At 46.3% G+C, this 16,323-nt stretch overlaps 1 protein-coding gene across 1 annotated transcript in view; it reads right to left on the bottom strand.

The window, feature by feature from the left end:
* GALNT14 (polypeptide N-acetylgalactosaminyltransferase 14) overlaps positions 1–16,323 on the bottom strand; it is a 271,648-nt gene that overhangs the window by 53,325 nt on the left and 202,000 nt on the right. Inside the window, exon 4 of the mRNA XM_048504950.1 lies at positions 1,152–1,219. Coding sequence (XP_048360907.1) covers positions 1,152–1,219 — 68 coding nt within the window. The remainder of the gene's footprint in view (positions 1–1,151; positions 1,220–16,323) is intronic.

Genomic DNA, 16,323 nt, shown 5'->3' with positions numbered 1-16,323 from the left:
GGTAATTAGCAAAACAAAAGGAAAGTAGGATGAGTAATAAGGAGTTTGACAATTAACATCTTAGTTTGATGCAGAGGTGTAGTTAGGGGAAATGGAGGCCAGTGAAAAATCTGAGTTTTGCGCCCCCCCCCCCCATGGGCAGCCACCCTCCCCCAACACAACAAAAAAAGCAAGAACTGAGAGTCTTTGGTAACATTTAATACTAGCAACAATCCACTTTGGATGGGCTAAGAGAAAATGAAACTGTTTATTTTTCCCCAGCAACACAAAGCACACATGAAATTCAACACCCCACCCCCTCCTTGAAACTCCCAATCTTTCTTATGCCCCACTCACCTCGTTGGGGAGATCCTGATGATCGCACAAAGTTCTCTCCCTCTCCTTCCAGCCACCAGTGAGAGGCTGAAGGAAAACCAGAGAGCTGAGAGCCCAGCCCACAAAAAGTCCTGACTCCTGGGATGGCCCTGGGAATTGGAAGTAAACTCAAGCAGGAGCCTGGCCTTGGCGACGTCAGCTTCTTCACGTTCTGAGAAGCAGCCGTCCCCTCCCTCCCCCCCCCCAAGGGCATTCCCTCCTGCCGTAGGCAGCCCCCAAGTTGTTTCCTAGGCTAGCTGTTGGAGACTGGAATGAGTCCTCAAGCTCTGAGTCTCGGCAGGGAGGGGAAGGGGAAGGAGAGTTGAGGAGTCAATTGCTCCTTTTGTTTAGGGCTGCTCAGTGCTCTCAGAGTTGATTGCCCTGGCCTGGCTGCCGGGCCAGCTGCTGCCGGGCAGCCCTGCCCTGCTGCCCAGCTTAATTGGGATGTGGAGGAGGCCATGCGCTGAGCGGCAAACTGACAAGGGGGGAAGGGGGGGCAGTGGGGATTTTGCACCCCCACGTGACCCATAGCTGTGCGCCTGGTGTGTCACGTACCCCCCGCCCCCTGGTGGCTTTGCCACTGGCTTCATGTGACAGAACTGAAAATGAGTGTCTGGCCCATCAGCTAGCAGACATTCAGGGAGACAGCATACAGGACTGCATCTCCTTCACATCTTACTCAGTTTTTTTTTCAGTTTCCTAAAGGTTTCTTTTACATCCAGGGTTTATTCTCTGCATACACAAACACACCTCTTCCCACACTCCTTCCCACTGCCAAACCTAAGACAGCTACTTACGATCATCACTGAAGTCATCCACCAATATGATTTCATGGACCAGATGCACAGGGGTTCGGTTCAGAACACTAGGGAGTCAAAAGAGAAAATAAATGCCAAAAGGAAACTTAAGTGCACAAGCATTTCCATATGTGAAAGGCTGGGCAAGACCACCACAAGACTAACATTTCTAACCGCACACCATCTGAAGCAATTCAATAGGACCCACTGCTCCAAAAAAGGAAAAGCCACTGAGAAGAACAAAAACATTGAAAAAGATCATACTCTTGATGTCTCTCAACATATGAAAATTGGAATACCTAAAGCTGGGCAGCCACCAAATTTTTGAAAAATGGCAGTTAGAAATTGCCAAGGTCATCCAGGTCAAGTGAAGCAACAGATGCGCCTCAGCTTCCTTTAGCGCATCGCCCCACAATTTCCTTGGCAAAAGGGCAGTTCCTTCTAGCTAAATCTAAGCAGCAAAGTGAAGAAAGGGCCCAAAACACTCATGGCTGACCAAACCTCTCTAAGTAACGCATTCTGTAATGACCACTGAAACTGACCCAAGCAGCATGTCTATGAAATCCAAGGACTTCATCTCTTGTGGCTGTCAACAGTAGGACAGAAGTGACATCAGAAAGTACAAGAAAGAAAACACTGTTGTTTACAAATAGAATGACCTCTGTAATGGGTGGGAATGTCAGCTTTAGGAAATGGCAATTTGTGCAGATAGCAAGGTGTTGAAGAAGTCTTTAATGATAAAAACATCCTGAACCATTATATCTGCGAATATCGGCACATTTGCTTTTAACCAATGGAGTGCCTAGCCAATTAAAATAAATATTTCAGTATGGATGCTAATATGGAAATGTTTAACAAAGGATTTCCCTTCTTTAAAAACTATTGAAAAATTGCTCATTGTCCAGAAAAACAATGTTTGTTTTTTTGCTGAAATATGGGAAAGATGCCATTTGCCACCCTTTGGGAATAAAGGCAGTTCCAATAAAAATTCAAGGACAATAATTATCATTGCAGTTGACATTTAATGGGCAAATTGGTTTAATTGATGCATTCTTTATTAAATTTAACATCATAAAATCTTACTGTTGCTTCACCAAAAAACAACTATGGAATTAACTACAAATCTAGATTTGACATCTTTTACCCAATGTAGTTACCTCATTTATACTAAAGCAGTCCATTCAAGCATATACTTCAATCACATACACACAACATATTTGAGCTGGGTTAGCTTTCACATCTACCTAAGCAGTTGGTCTTCCTCATTCTCCTCTACATAAGAGATTATATGGTAAAACTTCACTGGGGTAGTGGATTTCCTGAGGTAGTTGTGGATTCCTGCATTGTACAGAGGGTTGATCTAAATGATCCTTGAGGTCCATTCCAGCTCTACATTTCTATGGCCGTTTCCGCCTGACGGCCGAGCTTGGAAGCTTGGCTGGGTCGGCGCTTCTGCGCCCGACCGAAAAACATGGAAACGTCACGCACGGGGCCGGTCCAGAGGCGGGCAGCCCGGTACCGCAGAGCGCCCGGTGCTTTCGCCCACGACCTGGCTTGTCCCTGGGCACTCGGCGTGTCGCCGAGGCCTGGGGACGCCCCCCTGGCCCTCTTGGCTTAGCGCCTGCTTTCGAGCCCGGCGCAGGAGGCAGAGGAAGTGTCCCCAGGCCTCGGCGATGTGCCGGAGGCCAAGTGGAAACAAATTGAGTGCCAGGTGGGGAAGCGTGAAGCCGCTGCCGTTAAATTTCGAGCGGCGGCTTCATAAAGCGGTGTATTTCCCGAAAAAAGCAGGCTTCCTGGCGTTCACAGAATACGCCCGGACTCGCGAGGAAACCAACCCGAGGCGGTAGCAGGCGGCGCGGCTGCGCTGCAACTGCGCCCCCGATCACCGAAGATGGTGTTAACCTGGAGACGGTGTTTTTACCGTCTCCAGGCCGTCATTTTCTGCCCGTGCGGAAACGGCCTATGTTTCCTTGGAAGAAATGGCAACTTTGAAGACCAAACTCTAGGGGCAAATCCCCACTGGGAAAATAACCTGTGTTCCCCCTGGTTCCATAAGATACAGCACCTTTTCATCCTGGTCCCTGCCTCCCCACCACAGCGTGCGTCTGTTGAGTGGTTCAAAGTTAATCCCAGGATCAAAAACTGTAACTATTTCCATGAGCCCATGATCTGCTCTGCGGCTATTTCCAACCAGTTGTTCTGTTGGGGCGGGAACATGACCCCACGGCCCCTCCTTTCCGCTTGAAGAAGTTTTTTTAAAAACAATTCTGGCTGTGCAGTTTTGTAGAAACATAGGATATCTATTTTTTAAAACCTTTTGGCTGTGCAGCTTCATTGGTACACACACTCTGCGCTAGCTCTCCTTCTCTTTGCAAGTTCATGTCTACAATGCCACGACCAGCACCCCTTCGCATGGTCTGTGCCCAGCCCACTGTACTCTGACTGGTGCATGCCTCCTAGGGTAGGAAAAATAAGCTGGAAGGTTTTTCTGCTGCCTCCCCACTGATGCAGCCTCAGTCTGCGTTTTTCAAAAAGGTGTACCTTTCTGCTGGTTTTTGAAAAACACGGGATGAAGGGGGGAGCATGCGCCAGGGTCAGGATGGAGCCGAGTTGGGCACTGAAGCCGTGGGGACTCCTTGTCCAAACCGGGCCTTTTACTGTATCACATGATTTTTTGACTATGGGGATTCCCCCTAGGTTATACCATAGTGTCTAGAAGAAATACAGTAGCATCACATCCATGCTTAGCTGCTTCCCCTCTCCAAACCTCACCCTCCCCAAACTTCACTCCCCCCCCCACAAATTCCCAGGAATTCCCAAGAGGAAGTTAGCAACCCTAGATGTTACACACTATGCAAGGGCACCACAGCTACTACTCAGTCTACATGGCAGCCAACCTGGCTCCTTGGAAAGTGAATGTGTCTTTTACACGTTTGTAAATGCATTTTTCTAGTCAATGCCCTTTTCTTCCTTCCTTTATTGCATTTAGATACCACCTTTCTATCAAGACACCCAAGGTGGCTTCCAATTTAAATTCTGAAAAGACAAAACAACAGATATGGTCTCAGACTATGGGTTGTCATCTCAGTAGCTAATGGTTTAAACTTCCTGGCCTAGGTTTCTCCTGTCTTGTCTTCCTTCTCTTTTGCCTTCCTTTCAAGTCCTACAACCCGTGGTGGGATTCAAATAATTTAACAACCGGTTCTGATGGTGGGATTCAAATAATTTAACAACTGGTTGTTTACAAGCAGCATTTTAACAACCGGTTCTGCCGAAGTGGTGCGAACCTGCTGAATTTCACCACTGCATACAACTGACGGTGACATGTGAAGTGGCCGTGGACCACTTGAGTGTTTGTATTGTTGAGGTGGTAAAGAAGGATAACTTAAATGTTCATCTCTTTTTTAAACAACAGGTTTTGAACATGTGGTCCAGTGCAGGTTTCAAAATGCCAGTTATTAAAGGCAAAGCAAAACATCTGGCTTGCCCATCTTTCCACGCAGGCTTACATGTATTCCTCTCTTTTCTTCTCTCCTGCAAATGTGCATGCGCACACATATGCACACACCATGAGATGTACATATGCAGTTTCCACTTGTCAAGTTTTCTTTTAATTATTATTATTAATATGTTTGTTGGTTCTGAGGTCTTTTTGTTCTTTTAAAGAAAGATGAGTGTAGAAGCTGAGTGAAGCAAATTACTGCTGAAACATATTTCAGTGAATGGAAACAGGAGAGCAATATCAAGCTTGGTGGAATAGTTAACCAACACTGATTGCCTGGAAACCAAAATGGCTACAAATGGAAGGAAAAAAATGTTAATGAATTGGTAGAATTAATTGTATATTGAGTGTGCATATATATATTTGGAAATTAGTTGATAGTATTAGTGGTTTCCTAATCAGAAAGGTATGGTAGCATCTAAACAATGGTATCAAGAGCATACTGAGTGGGGAACAGCTTTGTTAAGGTTGGACATATGGAGGTATATACATATCATGGCTCTATACCAGGGGTAGGGAACCTTTAACACTCAAAGAGCCATTTGGACCCGTTTTCCACGGGAAAAGAAAACACTTGGAGCCGCAAATAATGTTTGACATTTAAGATAAAGATAACACTATATATATAGGGGGTTTTTTTAAACCTTTTACTCTGCTCATTCTGAGAAGCGCATGGATGCGCCCGCCCTGCTGCCTGCAGGGTGGGCCAAAGGACCAAGCCGATTGGCTTCCGGCCTTGCCCGACGCCGGGAAAGAAAACTATCAACCCCGCTCAGCAGGGCAGACAAGAAGGGGAAGCCAGCGGCCTTGTAATACGACCATGGGCAGTTAGTCGCGCCCGCCCACTGCTGCCTGCCACAGAGGCGGGCAAGGATAAGATAGAAGGCGGCTCAGCTCGTGGAGCCACAGTGCAAGGGCAGAAGAGCCGCATGCGGCTCTTGAGCCGCAGGTTCCCTATCCCTGCTCTATACAATCACATTATTCCAAAAGCTGAGCCATCATAATATATGAAGATACTGGGAAGGAGAACTTCAAGACGTAGATGAGAAGCTCAGAAGTCTGCTGCACTAGACAGACTGTGATGAAGAGACATGTGGCATGAAGTCTTATTGGTGTTTGAAAAGCAAACTACATAATCCCTACAAGACAAAGGAACCCATCATAAAACCAGCGGTATAAACTCCATCCCTCACACTAATATCCAACAGACATGTTTAAATAAATACAACAGGTCTGGATGGACTTCTGAATTATGTAAGAAACCATGAAACCAAGGAAATGAGATGGCAACAGCTATATGCCTATCCATCACCCATCAACTACTTTTTTATCCTGCCCCTTCTCCGAGGAGCTCAGGATTTGTTTCTGTGGTTCTTCCCCACCTATTTTATCCTCACAATAACCCTTTGGCTGAGAAAGAATGGCTGGCCAAGTGTCACACAATGAGCTTCATGGCTGAGTAGGGATTTCAGCCCAAATCTTCCTTGTCTTACCCTCTAACCACCACACAACACTGGCTCATCATGATAGAAGGGATGAAAGTATCAGTGGAATTTACCTATCTTGAACCTAGTTCTTCAAGTCTCCTCAGGGCTATATATAATCACACTCGGTAGTTTATTTCACTCTCACCCCTGCCAAGGAATGCTCTGCACATGTCTTTTGTAATGCATAAAGAGAGCACCAAAGATAACAGGGACAGCTTCTGCTAAATAGTCTGAATACATAATGAAAACACTTTGTTGGGGTGGAAGAGGTAAACCTAGATATTCTTCCAGAATAGCATGCCAAATACTTTATACATTGCCAATAGGTGGGTTTATTGCTGTTTTTAAACACACACAGAGAGAGCAACTCATCCTTCCCTCCCATCTCCAGATTGCAGCTCACTAGACCTCTGAATCTCAAGTACCTTCTACAACATGGAGGAGGTGGGATATAGACTGTGCAGCATTTACTGGACAGATCTCTCATTCTCTGAATGGGCCTCTATGCTATTTCCACATGTATCAGAGTAGGAGTGGTAAAAGAGAGCTCTGTTGAGCCCTAGAGGGACACACCATGCATGCTAGTACATGTCCTACATGTTCTAATCTCATGGAGATATAATGGCTGCCTTCAATATCTCATAAAGAATGCTTAAAAATTCAGCTCTAACTTTCCAATTATGCAGATCTTTCATCGGCTTTGATTTTGTTTATGTGTGGGTAGGCTCCTTCATTTGGCTTTGATACACCTAAAACACAACATACTTGATATGCAGTCTTTGAAGTGTCTCAGCTTTTAAAAATAAATTACCAGTGACTCTATCAAAAGGAATACTAAAGAGTCAAGAACCAAAATCTATGAGAAGAATTTTTATGGTCACTTGTGGCTGTCCTGAGCAGCCCCTTTTCTGCGCAAAACAAAGCAAGAGCGTGACTCATATGAGTAAAAGGGTTTAAAAGGGTTTAAAACAGTGAAAAGGGGTTTATACTGTTTTCACACCGTTTTCACACCGCTGTTCTTGGCCCATGCGGAACCAGCCTCAGTTTCAGTGGCATCTCTAGCTCTGCTACCCAAGATCTTTTCAACTGCAGATGCAAAGGCTAGTTCTTGAGACCTTATACATACAAAGGATATGGTCTAGTACTAAGGGATGGTTTTTCCCCCCTCAGATTCCAAAGCAGCAAGGACCACACCTTTTTTGGTCTGAGTGATTCAGTCCAATTTCTGCAAAGCTTAACTGACCCACAAGTATAGCAGAACTGCTAACAAATCATATTTGCATTATTGTATATAGAACATGGGATTTCAATGGATCTGTATACGTTACAGAGCAACTCATGTCCTCTAAGACAGTGTTTTTTAATTTGTGTGTCACAAACGCTGTGAAAGTGACTTTTGCAGTATTGTTGATTTGTGCATGCTTTTTTAAAAAATTGGTCACCATACCAAATAAATCTGGAGTTGTGGGTCACCATAATAAAAAGGCTGAAAGTCACTGTTCGGAGAAGCTCAAAGTTGGTTCAAATGCTTGGAGGAAAAGCATGTGACATAGCCCTTCTCAGGAGAATCACTATAGAATAAGGCATAGGAAAATACATATCTGAAAGATTCCCCATATCTCTCATATAAAAACCTCCTTGCATGTGGAAAGTAGATTAACAGGTCCTTCTCCACACTATGCCCCTAGATTTACCTGTGCTGGGAGCATTGGATTTCAGAAAGCATTCAATCACATGTTAACCAACATGCCTTCTGAAAGTGTACAGTCTTAACAGAACTGTACCATGTATTTTAGATGAATTCATAGACAGGTTAATTTCTGGTAAAGAAATAGATTGATCTGGCAGACAGACACATACATGCTTCTGCTCAAAACAAAAATACTTTTAACAAAAGGAAGGGCAAAATTTAGAGTATGTGTGTGAATATTGTACTTTAGGAAAAGTGAAACAGGAAAGGGGGAGGGATAGAAACCTGCTTAAGAAAGGTGATGTGGGGTATCAGGGCTGGATGAACATTGTTTGAAGAGGGCAAAAGTTCAAAATGATGCCCCCCATATATTATATAATTTTTTTCAACTCTTCTAAATGATAGAATAAATTATGTGACATCTATGAACTGTTAATGGAAGTCTTAGTAGACTATAAACTAAACATGAGTCAGCAGTGTGATGCGGCGGCCAAGAAAGCCAATGCGATTTGGGGCTGTATCCATAGGAGTATAGTGTCAAGATCGAGAGATGTATTGTACCTCTCTATTCTGCATTGGTTGGACCTCACCTGGAATATTGTGTACAGTTCTGGGCACTGCAATTCAAGAAGGATATTGACAAGCTGGAACGGGTCCAGAGGAGGGCAACAAAAATGGTAAAAGGTCTGGAGTCCATGCCCTAAAAAGAGGCTTAGGAAGCTTGGGATGTTTTGTCTGGAGAAACAAAGGTTAAGGGGGGTACATGATAGCTATGTTTAAATATTTGAAGGGATGCCATGTCGAAGGGAGAGCAATCTTGTTTTCTGCTGCCTCAGGCCATTTCTGCACTGGCAGCAGAAGTGTCTGGCCACCAGCATAATTCATGCTGGTGGAGCCACGGGACCGTTTGCACGGGACGTTTTTTTAAAAATGCAGTACACGTAATTTTGACATGGGCAACACCAAAAAAATACCCCACACTCCTTTGCAGCCTAATAAAATATAGCCCAAGCAAAGTTTTATCTGGTAATTATGCTGCTAGACGCTAAAATGACTAAAGTGAAGCTACTGTAGTTTACTGGAAAAGACTAACTTTTCCACTGCAGAATGAGCTATTTCCATTGGGAAATTGAGCCTCCCCCACCTCCTAGCAGCAGCCTAATCAACAAGATCATGTGATCCAGAACAAGCCATCTCTTCCATGCTATTGAGCCCCCCCCCCCCAGCCACAGACTAATTGGTTGTGCTGCAGAACAAGCCATCTCTTCAAAGCAAGTGAGCCTCCCCAGCTCATGCAACTGTTCCCTCTCTGCCCATCGCCCAGGGCACCTGCCCCCTTCATCTTCCCCTAGATCTAGCCCTGAAAAGAATACATGCCTCTGTTTCCCAAAAACTATGCCTAGAAATTGTAATTTTAGTGTCATGATTCTGATCTTGTTTTTACTATTGCTTCTGCTTTTATAATGTCTGTCAGTTGTTAAATTTGACCATAATTGTTTGTTGTCTTGGTTGTTATTGCTGTTATTAATGCTTTGATGTGAGACAGTTTTGTTTTGAATTTTTCTCCTCTTCTTTTTGGACTTTTGTGAAAGCTGTCCTAAGCACTCTAACAGTGAAAGGTAAGAAGGTAAAATATGGCAAATAAATACCGGTAATACATAAATGAATTTTTGTGCTGCCTTTTGTCCCACATAGTAACAAATACAACAAACATTTCAAACGCCTACTCCCCACCACCATCTTCACCATCACCCCCACTGGGACCTTGATGACAACGACGCCCCTTTGAGGATTGCTCTCCTTTGGTTTTTCATCTAGCATCTTCAATTTGTATTTTCTTAATCCGATTTATTATTGGTAACTTAAGGTCACCTAGTCTATTTGATAGATGATATAGTAGTTGTTAGTTGTACATAGATTGTATTTTGTGGACAGTTTTGGAATGGCATTAGTATTTATTATGGATAGCCATTAGAGTTATTTTAGAACCAGTTCTATAGCTAGTTTGGTCTAGGGCCAGACTGATTAAGACTGGTATAGTCAGCTATCCTGGGAGTATTAGCCAGGTTTTTTAGGTGGAGGGGAGGTTGTTAGAGTCATGGGGGCACAAATCCCGGGGCTAGGGATCCCCGTACTGATGGGGCGGGGTAGATACTGTGGTAGGCGGTGGCCATATGATAGAAGACACACGAGATACAGTTATGCTCGTTTGCCTTCTGACCTCCGACCTATCCCGAGAAACAATGGTGGTTGGGATCAGGGATACTCTGCTTCGTCTTTGGTGTTAATTAATGCCAGGTCCATTAATAATAAGACCATGGTGCTCCGAGATTTTCTCGGAGCCCAACAAGTGGACCTGGCATGTATCAGCAAAACCTGGAGTGCCTTGCCCGAAGGCCCCGAGACCCATTTAAGCCCTGGCGAGAATCACGCCCCCGAGGTTTAGCGTGTCTCCACCAATCCACCGAACTCAGGGCGAGGCGGTGTTGCATTGTTCATCATTTGATTCCTGGCTTCCCCTTCCAGGGCAGCCCCCCCCGTCCTGGAGGGGTCACCCACGACGCATAGAGTGTGTAATGCGGCCTGGAGTGGTTGGCCACCGGAGAGGTTGGCTGTTCTCCTGGTGTACCCGGTAAAGCCCTGGCGCTTACCGAGGAACAGCCTGCACGCAGCTGCTGGAGGTGGTGGCCCGGACTGGGCGTTGCCGGTTCCCCAGACGTATTGTTCTGGGGGACTTCCAAAAGCGATCCATACCCGACGCTACCTCCCTGTCTGTGACAGCTTGACTTAGCGGACCATAGATGTCATCCATGGCGACGCTTCAAGGCCTCTCCTTGATAAACTCTGGCCCCACCCATGAAAGGCTGCAGGCACACGCTGGATTTGGTCTTGGTGCGGGGATAGGCCTGGTCGTATACTCTACTGATAGAGTGCCATGGTCCGACCATTTTGCCCTATGAAGGTTCGGGATTGGACATGCCGCGCCAAACCCGTCTGAGCAGCGGGCTGATTTAGCTGTACCATACGCCAGCGAGGAGACTTATGGATCACTTGGTTTCCCTGCGAATGCTCTGCGGGACCCTGAACTCCCACCGGCACACTTTCGATGAGGCAGGTGGAGGTTGGAATTCCCGACTCTCTCCGCTGCGCATCGATGTTGTTTGCTCCTTTGGCCGTCCTCGCCCCATGCTCGGCCAGCTCCGCATGGTATATACAGAAGGAGTTGCGCCATTATGAAGCGAGAGCTTAGGCGTCTAAGAGTGAGCATGGAGGAAATCTCGCTGACGGTAGCGGCGCGAACATCCCTATAGGGCGCTTATGAAAGCCTATAGAGATGGCGGCGAAGGCCGAAGAGGGACTTTCTTCTCCTCCCTCGCGTCCGCTAGCTCACGCCCAGCACAATTGTTTCGTTATAATTCGGTCATTGACCTCTCCTTACGGAGAGATCTTCAAATTCTCAGAGTGGATATTATTAGCTGTAGAGGCATTTATGAGCTTTTTTCGCGGATAAGATCCGCGTCGGCTCCGCCACGTTACCTTCCATCCGCGTTGGCTACAATTAAGCGAACTGGAGACTCCGCACCCGTCTTGGGGCCCTTGGGCATTTGATTCTCCCTGCTCTACTGAGAGCCGCTGTTGACAGAGCCTTAGCTGCTGTTAGACCTACTACCTGTCCTCTGGATCCGTGCCCGTGGAAGTGGCTTGTGAAAACCTGCCGAGGCGGGAGTTACGACTACATCTGTTGACATTATCATCAATGGTTCTCTTGAGCAAGGAACCTTTCGGATGGGTTAGAAGGAGGCAGTGGTCAAATTACCCACTCTTAAAAGACCATCACGTTAGATCCAGGAGATCTGGCCAATTTACAGCCCGTTTGAACCTTTCGTTTCTGGGAAGGTAATTGAGAGAAGTGATGCTGGAGCAGCTTCAAGAGTTTTCTGGATGACGCCTTATCAGCTTTTGACCCCCCTTCCAGATCCGGCTGTATTGTGCTGGGCATGTGGGGCCGGAGACTGTTCTCGTCGCTTCGTCCACAGACACACTCCGCATCCAGCTTCGACCAAAGGCGGATCGGAAAGCTGCTGGTCGTTGCTAGATCTCGCCGCATGGCGTTTGATGTGAGTGCGACCACGATCTTTGTTACCCATTACCGCCTGGCCACCTCCGGAGATCGCGGGGCACTGTCCTTCAGCGAGTGGATACCCTCGATTCCCTCGGGGCCGGAATCAGCAAGTGAGGTGCGGGGACCAGACTACTCCCAGAGGTGCCAGCTACAATGCGGTGTACCTCAGGGGGCGCTACTGTCCCCGCTGTTATTTAACATCTGTGCGACCCCTTGCTCAGTTAGTGCGGAGTTTTGGGCTGCTCTGTCATCCAGTCAGCTGATGACACTCAGCTCATTCTGTTGATGGAGAGGGGAGCAGCCACCGCCCCTGCGGCTCTACAGCATTGTTTGGAGGCGGTAGCTGGTTGGTTGCGACAGAGCAGGCTGAAACTGAATCCCTCGAAGACGGAGATCCTTTGGCTTGGCCGTGAAGGGGGGGAGGGGCCTTTCCAGCCACCGGTATGGGAGGGGGTCACGGTGGCACCGACCCCCCTCCGGTCACCAGCCTGGGGGTCCACCTGGACCCTATCTCTTTCAATGGAGACCGTTAAGCCCATACAACCCGGGCTGCACCACCTCCGTCAGGCCTGGCGACTGGACCCCTTACCTCACCAGAGCGGATCTAGCCACCGGTGATCGTACAGCGGTCATCTCCAGACTTGACTATTGTAACTTCGCCCTGCAGCGAGGCCTTCCCTTGCGTTTGATCAGTGATTAAAACTGGTTCACCATGCAGCAGCAGGTCTGCTTACGGGCAGCTGCCCCGGGGAACACATCCAGCCTGTGCCGCGGCAGCTGCATTGGCTTCCAGTAAAGTTCCGGATCATCTTCAAAGGTGTTGGTGCTGACCTTCAAGGCCATTCACTGACCTGGGACCATCATTATCTTAGAGACCGCGCATCACCCCATACGTCCCTAGGCGGCCTGCTTCGATCTCACGGAGGCCAATCTACTGGTGGTCCCCTGGCCCCTCGGCAATGCGGCTGGCCTCCACGCGGGCCAGGACCTTTACTGCCCTGGCCCCGGCCTGGTGGAACGCTCTTCCTCCAGCTGTCCGGGCCCTGCGGGACCTTAGGGAGTTCCGCGGGGCCTGCAAGACGGAGCTGTTCCGCCGGGCCTTTGGAGGACCCAGCCACCAATGGTGCCCCATCTTGGCCCTTAACATCTGGGCCACAATTACATCATCGAGACTCGCTATGCCCCCCTCCACCTTGGGGAGGGAGGGTTTTTTACATTATTGGAACGCTGGACGCCACTCTATAACTTTATAACTTTGTAATTTTATAACTTTATATTTTTATATCTTGAATCTTAACCTAAATTTAACCCTGGGCTTAATTTGTGAATGTATTGGGAGTTTTTACCGCTGCTTTTAAATGTTATCTAATTGCACTGTTTTGGATGCTGTACACCGCCCAGAGCCCCCCCCCCCCCCGGGGATGGGGCGGTATAAAAATCGAATAAAATAAATAAATAAAATAAAATTTGCCTGGCTTTTTATTCAGCTCCTTGTTTTTATGAATATTTTTGACCTATTACATGTTATTATCCCATTTCTGATTGTTTAATTCCTTTTCAAATGTTTTTTTTCAATTCTTTTTAAAGTATGATTTCATAGGGTTTGTTACAGTTTTGAAAGCTATCGTGGGCTCATTCCGCACATGCAGAATAATGCACTTTCAAACTGCTTTCAGTGCTCTTTGAAGCTGTGCGGAATAGCAAAATCCACTTGCAAACAGTTGTGAAAGTGACTTGAAAACGCATTATTTTGCCTGTGCGGAAGGGGCCTTGTAGACTTTTTTCCCAATGGTTGGATATAAATTGCTCAAATAAATACATAAATGCATACATCAAATCAGTAGAGGCAAAATAAAAAGAAAAACAAGATCACATTCTCACAAAATATAGCAGCACATTCTGTCTTCATCCACTGAGAGACCCGCAGTGTGCCCTGAGGGAAAAGGCCTTCTCTGGGATGGAACCAATTTATAGAACTCACTCATGGAAGCCTTTTCTAATAACCACTCACCTTTACTGGAAAATCTTTCTTGTATGTGACCTGTGGGAGTAATTGTCCAAACCTGTGAGCTGCTTTGGAAGCACATTTCTGCTGAAAAGATAAAAGTTTAGGGGGGATTTCGGGAACATGTTTGCAAGATCCAGGCATATCACAAGCCTTCCTTTTCTTATAGGCACTTGGGTTAGGCCAGAGGCACGAGATCTTGGGTACATGTTGAAGGGCATGAGCCAAAGGGCTCTTGTCATTTGATTCTTAGCCCTTGGCCTGAGGTCTTGATGGTCCATCCAGAGGGAATCAGCTTAGCTCAGGATGTTTTGTGTGTCCTTTTGTTTTTTACTTCTTTCTTTACACTGAATTTTGTTTTGATTTATCTATGTTGCATTGGCTTAATGGGGAAGCTAGAAATCTGTTAAATAATACTATTACTATTAAAAATAATAATGCTAACAGTAATAATTGAAGTAGATAAGTCTCAATGAACTGCCTAAGAGCTGCACTTCAGTCAAGATTTGCGCAGAAGGATATAGATCTCAGTGGAGATCTCCTGTGCCTTTATGGAATTGCATCTTCCCCTTAATATTTACTGATATTGAAAAGCAATTCCAGATGTTGGACTGTGCTTGTTTATGAAATTCATTTCTCTCCATGGTAACACATTAAGATCCAGGACAGGGGGAGCCAACAATAACCTGAAATGCCACCATGTCAGAGGCTAAAGCATCAGACAAAGACCGAGAGAAAGAAAGAAAGCCTGCTGAAATGAAGAGCTCTAACATCTCCAAATGGCTAATTACGTTGGAAAGGGGAAGAGAGAGATCACACCAAGAATAACCATCAATGAACGTTGATTACACGGCAGCTTCTGCATGTCTTTCTCTCAAATACCCACCAGCGCTTTGAAATTCAAGAGTTCTGTTATGTGAACATCAAAGAGGTAGAAGCATGTGCAGGGTTACAGGCTTCCTCATTCAGAGAGATGATTAGCAAAAAAAAATCTAAATTATGTGGCCACGGGTTAGTGGGAAAAATAAAACAGAGGAAAGAAGTAGTCAGCAGAAAGCACTAATTATACAGTTTCAGAGTAACACCTGGCTTATTTTTGCTCTTTTAATCAAAGTTGTTTGAGCTGCAGTGGAGCATGGTTCTTGCAAAGTTCTTTACTGCTTGGGGACTAGAAATACATGGGGAAACGTTCTTGCTTTCAGTAAGGTATGCTTATAAATAGGAACGATGCCTTTAATTGTTTTTATTGCTAAGACTTCCAACACCAGTCATCAAAGGGGAAATGTTTTTGTTTCTGTTTTAGAAATGACTTTGCACAGATGGGCAAAGGGCATGGCAATGGTACTGGAATCCAAACCAACCCCACTTCTCCCACCAAGCAATCAGCTGCATGCTGATGAACCCCCTTGACTAGCAGAGTTGCTAAAAGTTGAGGAACATATGCAGATGCAGCAACATCCCCCTGAGATGTCTGCCAACACCCATATGAAAGTCACAGTGGGGGAAGGGAGGAATACTACATCAACTTTCTTTTAAAAAAGGACTGTGGCATGACCAGCAGCTGGACAAATACATGCCAGGGAACTCTACAGATGTGGGCCCACATTCCTCCTACAAACACATTCCCTTTTGCCAGATGCACAAGCAGGGAAGGTACCAGTTCCAGTTCCAGCCATCTCACTCTCATGCCTCTGCAGCTTACTTGGCTTATCAGTCCATACCCATCAGTACCTGGTGGTTAAGTAGGGCAAGTCAAAAGGAAGCAGAGAGGGGACAGGATAGCCTCCATGCCAGCTAAGAAACTCTGTGGCTGATCCTCCCATCCCAGGGCAGGATGACTCCTGACAGAGCCCCAAAGCTTCTCCTGTACAAGAGTTTGGGACTCATGGAGAGGATGAGGTGCTAAAGAGAACTAGCCTTTTGCCAAGCAAAGGAGAGGCCAGCACTAGGCCAGCATCAAGGAAACATCCTTTCAGCCCTTCCAAGAGCTCAGTGAGGAAAGTCCACCAGTGCAGCACACAGGAGCTGTAGATACAGACCCAGCTAAGGGGGATGGCTGGGAAGAAGGCAAAGCTCCCTCTTTTCCAGCAAGAGGCTGCTCAGCTGAATTGGAACCCGAACTTCACATGCTTGAGGGACAGAATGCCAACTGGGCACACAGGAAGATAAATGCATAGCCTGGCATCGACAGCTCCCATACACACAAGATTGGGGAAGGAGACGCTCTGGGATGGGAAGATCAGCCACAGAGTTTCTTAGCTGGCATGGAGGCTATTCTGTCCCCTTTCTGCTTCTTATTGACTTGCCCCACTTAACCACTGGTTCTGATGGGTAAGGATTGATAAGCCACTGCCATCAGGCTGGA

Source organism: Sphaerodactylus townsendi, linkage group LG01 (assembly GCF_021028975.2).
Source record: "Sphaerodactylus townsendi isolate TG3544 linkage group LG01, MPM_Stown_v2.3, whole genome shotgun sequence".
NCBI classification, from domain to species: domain Eukaryota; kingdom Metazoa; phylum Chordata; class Lepidosauria; order Squamata; family Sphaerodactylidae; genus Sphaerodactylus; species Sphaerodactylus townsendi.
This window is presented reverse-complemented; position numbering and strand designations above follow the sequence as displayed.